The sequence below is a fragment of the Lepidochelys kempii genome, chromosome 7, assembly GCF_965140265.1.
Source record: "Lepidochelys kempii isolate rLepKem1 chromosome 7, rLepKem1.hap2, whole genome shotgun sequence".
Taxonomy (NCBI): domain Eukaryota; kingdom Metazoa; phylum Chordata; order Testudines; family Cheloniidae; genus Lepidochelys; species Lepidochelys kempii.
The window spans coordinates 31,914,465-31,922,753 of NC_133262.1; the positions used below are offsets into that span (position 1 = coordinate 31,914,465).

Consider the following 8,289-nt stretch of genomic DNA (forward strand, 5'->3'; position numbering starts at 1 on the left):
CAACTCTGGGGACGGAGATAAGTCTCCATGGCTCTTTCAATCCTTGGCATTTCTGCCAAGAGTACTAGCAAGGGAGCGAATCAGTGACATCTGTCCTGCTGAGAACTGGCTAGGGAATCTACGGGCTTTATTTTTTTTAAGGCATTGCTAACCCTGGCTGCTGTCAAATGGAAGAGTTGAAAGGCTCTATTACCCAACTGCCAACTCCCTGAGCAACCAATCTTTTACCCTAAATATCATTTCATGAAATATCACAGAATGATGCACTATGTACAAAGGTCTTAAAACAGATGGGTTCCAAGCTACAATTCTCCATAAATAATTCACTGTTTCATACGAGACCATCACCTTGATTTATATTTGTGTTTTCAATTAAGTTTTGTACCAAATTTCTGGCTTCTAAGTGTTAAAAAGGTATCCTAACTGGAACTGAGTAAAGGAACCAATCAGCACTTAAGCAAATTATAACTCTGGTATACTGTGCAGTTTAAATTGGATATACGACTCCTTCACTTTCTGCCCTAAGTTGTTGTGCAGTGGGGCTGCCATTATACAACCAAGAAGTAGCTGGATTTTAACTGATGAGTGGAGTAATAATTGCATTTTTGGGATACTCAGGAAGCACTGCATAAACTAATAAAAAATTTGTAATGCATGTGAACCACTGAACAGATTCAGAAGTCCTTAAATATGTGACAGACCCTGCAGTGCTAACACAGATTCTCATTTAGATCAAGTGCTGGAGGCATGCATCTTGGAAGGAGGCTTTGAGTTCTCCCTTCCTGCTCCTGTGAAGACAGGATGATCTCAAGTTTGCCACACACAGACAACAATAAAGGTATCATGGACATAGATTTGTCACAAAATTATGGAGTAGCATTTTGGAGTGATGCCAAGAGCTATATTTCCATCCCCACACTCAAAATTCAGGTGACCTACCTACATGCTATGCTCATGTCCCTACCCTCTGAGTAAATCACTGATTTGATGGTCCCTCTACTTAGAGTCTTTTTATATTGTTACGCTATACTGAAGCACATTTTCAATACATAGATCCAATAGAGGAAAAAAAATCCAATTCTGCTTGGTAATCAAGTTAGCAAAAACAGGGGGAAGTCACGAACCGACAGGAAGAATATAAGACTGATTAAATCTACTTTTTCCCCCTTTCAAGGTTTTGGTTTTTTTTTTTTCCTTTCTTTTCTTTCTTTTTTTTTTGCTACAGCAGCACTAAAGACTCACTTAATTGAATGAGCCATAATTATAGTAATTTCAATGTTAAAATCTTGCCACAAAGTAGCAGGGAGAGGGAAAGCAGAGAATCTGGTGACTTCAGCTTGCTAAAGAAGAGAGAATTTTATGTCTCCAATGCCAGGAGAGGAAAGGAAAGGAAAGAAAAAAATTGATAAATACATAAGCACAACAGCCCTTTGTTTACACACACATATAGATAGATTCTGACACTTCTACACTGGCTGAAATGACCTCATCAAAGCAGAGAACATGAGTCAGAGAGGAAAGGCACTCAGGCTGGCTCCATAACACAACTCAGTAATTACACACATGGCAAGGAAGCTACTAGTTTAACGGGATGAACAAGACATGACACATGGGAGCTTGTCTTTCAGGCAACACATGAGAATTTGCACATAACACTCCATGCAAAATATTTTGCTGGACATAATGCAGAACAAAGGCATACACTTGGGATGGGGAAGCTGAGATTTAAATATATCAATCCTGGTTTTGATCCAACATCAGTGAAGAACAAGATTAAGTCCATTGAAGTCAGTGGAGTTATAAGGAGGAAAACTGATGTAAGCTAAAGGAGAACAACCCCTTTAACTACGGGGAAAAACTTCCCAAAAATAAGAAGATAATATCCATTTCAGATGCACCTGCACATCAAAAATTCTGTTTCATCCACGGTCCTTTCTGCTTATGCACAGGACAGAAAAATTTGACAGCCAAACAAGATTATGTGAGGGATAAAATGGTCCTCAGAACCAACTAAGAGAGCCAGTGTCCCTATGGGTTTCTGACTGTCAGGTTAGCACTAATCTTAGCAAGTTCAACGCCACAAAGTAGTATGTGGCACAAGTCACACTTTTTTTAAAATTCATTGAAGTAGGGAGGTCGTGCTTACAGTACTGTTGTCAACCAACACAGTTAAAGCATAGTTCTGTGTTGCAGCAGACTGCATATCATTATGCTTTAGCCATGTCCCCAACTACGATACAGATTTGGACATATCTCCCTCTACAGCTAAATTTGTAGGGTAGACAGGAGTATAAGCTATATCCATACTACAGATGAAACTCAACTGCTTGCTAAGACAGTTCCCCGATCAGTGCATGAAACTATCTTTTGCTCTGATAACTGATCAGTAAATGATGCTATTGACAAAACAAGTCTCTTCTCCACTTCAGTCTATAGAAGCTGTCCAGACCTCCGGAGAGAGCCCTCCTGGACCCTGAGTTAAAAGACCTGGACTCTATTCCCAGTTCAGCTACTCATACAGAGTGCTCTTAATAGCTCTGTGCTTCATTTTCAAAACAGGGATAATTCTACCAACTACCCTCCCTTGTAGGCTTTTAGGCTATGTCTACACTTGCAGAGGTTTTATGCTGTCAGTTTCACTAGTGATAGTGAACCAGTAAAAGAAAAGCACTAGTTTGTGTACTCACTTATTTCCACAGGCATCAGAGAGTGTTTACATCTGCAGCACTTCCCCCATAAGAACAGCGCACTGAGGACAGCTAATCCACAGTGCAGCTCTCTCCATTTTGACAGCTAGGTCTTGTGGGAAAAGGAGGGTGGGGGGTGATCACGGGACATCCTGGGCCTCTGCACAGCCTCCTCTCCCCAAACACTGATCAGCTCCAGTAGCTCAGCATTGCTCCAAGCTGGGGATCTTTGGCCCCTAGAGCAGCCATTATCACTTGGCCAGATGATAAGTGTGCACTTCCCAAGAAAACAGGAAGGGAAGTTTCAAAGTTCCCGGGGCTTTACAGGGGGAGGGGTGGATGTCTGTTTACCTGGCATCAGAGCAGCAGAGCTGCTGGCCAGAGTGGTCACCTAGGCACTGTGGGATATGCTCCGGAGACTAAAAGTTCTGTAAACAGGAAGAACATGTCTTCACCTGCACATCACCGCAAAAGCATCACCGGTAAGAGCTGTACGCCTCTCATGGAGGTGGTTTACTTTTTGCAGTGAAACTTTTGAGTTTTGCCGCAAAAAAGTCATTGGCAAGTGTAGACGCTCCCACAGTTTTTGAGCAGAAAAGGGACTTTTTCCACTTTAAATGGCAAATGTAGACATGCCCGTAGTCTCTTGGATTAAAGGCACTATGTAAGCATTAAATATTATAGCAGTTCTCAGGATGGAAAATTTTCCTAAAGGTGTTCGGAAACAGAATAGGATTCCCCTTAGCAGCTAACATGGTTTGTACTGTAGAGTGGCCCAAAAATCAGGAAGTGGAGAAATCAAAAGCAGGGGGTAAAAAAAAAAGTGACATCATCAGGAAAGAGATCTTAATGGAAGAGTCAAAACTTTTCCACAAACAAATGGCTGGACTGGATATTCTCTTTTTAAAATACATAACCTAGTTTTTTATTAAAGTCATATCAATACTTTTATACAGTTCAATCTAATAATGCACATTTCTAAGATACAATTAAAAACTAATGTCTGAGCTTAATGCACAAGCTGATTGTATTGATAACGCCATTGCTGTGCATTCAAACACAGCTTAAATAGACTGAAAATGTCAAATAAAGCAAAATATTTTTAAAAATTTAATGCATTTCCGGATACGTCCTGCATATGCAAAAATATCTTGATCCAAGGAGGGAAAAAAGAACAGACTCTGTGTCTTTGCTTCTATACTAAAAAAGCAGACCAGAAATTTGCTCAGCAGCCAATATCCAACCTAAACCCTTCCCAGTGGTTCAGCCCATACTAGAGAAAAAATAAAAGCCTATTGGCTGCATCCACTTTTAACAATGAGCTGACACAGGTTCAACATGATTTCCTTGCTCAATATAGACTCCTTTTCCAAACTGTGAGTTATGACCCCCGAGGGAGGGGAAGAGGTGTCTTGAAACATCAAGCCAGCGGAGAGAAGGGTAAATAGCAGGGTGAGGGAAGGCAGTGGGGATCTGAAGGGAGCTTGGCTGGTCCTGGGTCCTGCACTGCCTGCTGGGCCCTCCTGCTGGACCTCATGGCAGCTCCTCCTAGTGCCATTGGAAGCCTCAAGTTAACAAGGAGGGGTAGACAGGGCTGCCATTTAAGTAGGGCAGGGGGAGACAGGGAGACTGTTCATGGTCCCATTGCAAGGCAGAGAGCATAGGTGCACAGAGCTGGCTATGTAGAGGTTGGTCCCTGCCACTGGCAGCAAAATCCAAGGGCTGGCAGCACTGAAATGAGACAACACCCCCCGCCAGCCTGACAGGGAGCTGTGGTGCAGAGGAGGGATGGGGAGGAGCCTGAGCTGCCACCGTCTCTGGGGCGGGTGTGCCCAATCCATGCACTTTGGTCTGCGATGGTAACTCCCTCCCTGAGACCTAGGGGTGGACCAGGGCTGGATGTAAGAAGGGGAAGCAGGGCTGAAAAATCTGCTCTAGCCCCAAAAAGTAATATCTGAATTGGCACCATTGCCCCTGCGGGCCATGTTAACAGATGTGAGCCAAAAGGTGATCACGGCATGAAAGAATTCAGAAACCACTGAAAAAAGAAAAGGAGTACTTGTGGCACTTTAGAGACTAACAAATTTATTTGAGCATAAGCTTTCGTGAGCTACAGCTCACTTCATCGGATGCATTCAGTGGAAAATACAGTGGGGAGATTTATATACACAGAGAACATGAAACAATGGGTGTTACCAAACACACTGTAACGAGAGGTTTCAGAGTAGCAGCCATGTTAGTCTGTATCCACAAAAAGAAAAGGAACCACTGAGAAAGACCATTTTTCTAAAGGACATAGGAACATATTCTGCTTTCAGTTATACACAAGTAAATACAACACTGCAGACTTTGATAGAGTTACTCAAGATTTACTCTGGCATGACTGACAATGGGATCTGAACTTAAGTCTATAAACCTGTTTTCTAAAATGGTATTAAAATGCTACTGGAGATGCAGTATGGTCCAGTGGATAAGGAACTGGGCTGGGACCCAGGAGACCCAAGTTCTTTTCCTAGCTCTGTGACCTTGAGCAACCTAGTTCCCCCTTCTGTTTCCTGTCCCATCCTTTGTCTCATCTATTTGGATCATAAAGCGTTCAGGGCAGAGCATACACACACTGCCTAGCACACTGGGTCCGCATTCTCAGATTTTACCTAATCTATACCAACCAGGATGAAAAAAAATCTACTTTAAAAACAGTTTTAGCTCACATACACAGTGGTAATTAAACATCCATCATTAGTTTTTAAAAACAGCTGTTCATTTACATCAGGGGTAGGCAACCTATGGCACTTGTGCGAAAGGCAGCACATGAGCTGATTTGCAGTGGCACTCACACTGCCCAGGTCCTGGCCACCGGTCCGGGGGGCTCTGCATTTTAATTTAATTTTAAATGAAGCTTCTTAAACATTTTTAAAACTTTATTTACTTTGCAAACAACAATAGTTTAGTTATATATTATAGACTTATAGAAAGAGACCTTCTAAAAACATTAAAATGTGTTACTGGCATGCGAAACCTTAAATTAGAGTAAATAAAGGAAAACTCGGCACACCACTCCTGAAAGGCTGCCGACCCCGATTTACATTTTATGTTTAAAAAAAATTAAAAACAATTAAATTCCATGCTCATGTGACAAGTGGATAACTTGATACTTATATTTTGTTCCTTTTAGACTGAACTAAGACCAGAAAACGTACAAAAAGTCACACACAGATCAAAAGAATAGGGAGGGTTAGGAGGATGTTTGGCTCAGTCATCCCTTATTTAAAAGCATGTTACTACAGTACTCTACAGTAATAATCCAGTTACACTGTAGTAACATTTTGGTGCAGTGTAGCATTTGGTGCTGGGGATACTGATACTAACCTCCTTTGTAAAGTGCTTTGAGTCTAGTGATGAAAAACACTACATAAAAAAGAGAATCTATATTTTGGGCTACTACTCTACAATACCTGCACACCTGGTAGTGTATCTTTAGAGAGATCTAGGTACCTATACGGCCCCTAATTACCATGTACCTGTGCACCTCACAATTATTAATGGATTTTATCCTCACAACCCCCATAAGAGACAGGGAAATACAATCTGCTTTTTACAGATGGGGAACTGAAGCACAGGGCATATTAAATAACCTACCCAGGGATATGTGAGAAACAAATGGCTAAGGCAGGAATATACCCTCAGGTACCTGAGGTCCATTGCAGTGCCTTGACCCCAAGATCACCCTTCTCTCTCTCTGCCCGAGGCTCAAATAGCGTGATTTGCAGAAAGAGAAAGTGATGTTCTAGTTGCTAAGACTGTCCTTTCCCCAAAGAATTTTTAAGAATACCTGCTGCTTAGTGTGTTCCAGAGAACTTTTTTTTTTGCTCTTCTCAAGTTTCTTTAGAGACAGCAAAGGTTTGACAATGTCCAGAGAGGAAAGGAAAGAGGAACTTAATCAGAAACATGGAAATCATATCACACACCTGGACTTAACCCCAAATACTGCTTCCTGACCAGTCTGCCACATGACAGCCATTATTATGAATTACTGAAGAATCAAAGCAGACTGTAAGCTTATAACCTCAAGAAGTTATAAGCAATGTCATCACAATTACACACAACCACCACTTCTGTCAAGGCCTACCATCCTTATCCTACCTACCACAAAACCCTCTTCAATTTAAACCCTGCATTCTGGCTGGCTGAATCACCATGATTTTTCAAGTCCAGTTTTTAAAACAGCACTTTTGCTCCTTCACACCACTTTTATCAAGACTATGAGGTGAGCTGGCCCTTTTCACACCTTGGTGAGGTTAGGAAGCTGTAGCCCTTACCCTTAGGGCAGTCTTGCAGACACCTCTCTTGTACCTTCTCTTATTCTTTAAGATTTAGGAAAGATGGGGGGCAGGACTGCTGGTTTAGAAGGTCAACGGAACTGTAGCCTTTCCAGCGCTCTGCACCCGTAGGGAGCAGTAGCTTGTGCTCCCATATGGATCCCCTGGAAAGAGAAGCTTCAACCCCTAGTCTAGCCTGAGCCTTGTGGAGGACCCTGTTCCTCATGGCAGCTATATAAATGGATGTCTTCTTCCCCATCCCCCAGTGGAACCGGGCGGGGGAGGGGGGACTGGACAGGAAATGTCTCCCTGCTGTTCTCGGTGGCGGTGTTCTGAGGAGGATAATCCTCCCCCCCCCATACTAGAAGTGGGGGCTTTGCTCCCCCCCTTCACACCCCGCAGGGACCCTACGGAGGCCAACCTGTGAGGGTGGTCTCCTCCCCCCGTTCCCACCCCCAGGGGCCGCAAGGGGCCCATACTCCGCCCCGCTCCCCCCGCGCGCCGGGAGCCCCACTCCGCCTGAGGAGCCGGCTGAGAAACTTTGCGCCTAACAATAAAAGCCCCATTGCAGGAGTCCTCCGCGCCACCGCCGGTCCGGGTCACTGAGATTCTCCCGAGGGGAGGGAGCCCAGCCGGGGCCCGGACTGCTCCGCTGAGCGCTCGGGAGGGGAGGGGAGGGGGGCAGGAAAATGGGGGAGAGGGGGAACCACTCACAGCTTCACCACATTCTGTACCACCGCCGCCATCTTCGCTCCGTCGCCTGGGCCCCTGTGGCCGTTCAGTGCGCAAGCGCCGAACGCAGGAACGCTGCTACCGACTCACCCCGCCTACCCTAGGTTGCGCAAGCGCCACGGGCCACTTGCCCACCTCTCTCCTTCCACCCCTACCCTCCGCCGCTGGACAATAACTGCGCATGCGTTGAGGAAAATACGCGCCATCCCCTGCGCTGTGTCACCAATGCGCATGCGCTATCGCAGAGGCTTACACACGGCGATACCCATATGGCAGAGAGAGAACACCCGACCTTGGCGCGACCACATGACGCATGCGTAACAGAGAACGCTCCTGGGAGAGCTGGTCTGGGGCGCATGCGCGGTAGCAGAAAATAGCGGGAAAGTTGAGAAGGGGGAAAAGTGGGAAGAAATGAAGGAGGGGTGGAGGGAAGAGCGGGACTAGGAGTGAGGGGAAGGAAGGGAGATGGGGAGAGCGGGAAGGGGGAGGGAGATGTTGCTATGCAGTCCCCAAGAGGCCCGCCCGGCTCCTTCACTGCACCAGCTGCTGCT

The 8,289-nt window shown here is 44.9% G+C and overlaps 1 protein-coding gene across 6 annotated transcripts in view; it reads right to left on the minus strand.

The window, feature by feature from the left end:
- DPF2 (double PHD fingers 2) overlaps window positions 1-7,838 on the minus strand; it is a 45,713-nt gene extending 37,875 nt beyond the window's left edge. Inside the window, exon 1 of one of the 6 annotated variants that reach the window (XM_073351847.1) lies at window positions 7,721-7,838. In XM_073351847.1, coding sequence (XP_073207948.1) covers window positions 7,721-7,752 — 32 coding nt within the window. In that variant the 5' untranslated portion in view covers window positions 7,753-7,838. The remainder of the gene's footprint in view (window positions 1-7,720) is intronic. The other 5 variants (XM_073351849.1, XM_073351848.1, XM_073351851.1 and 2 more) reach the window with 5 other exon arrangements.
- Window positions 7,839-8,289: the final 451 nt, after the last annotated feature.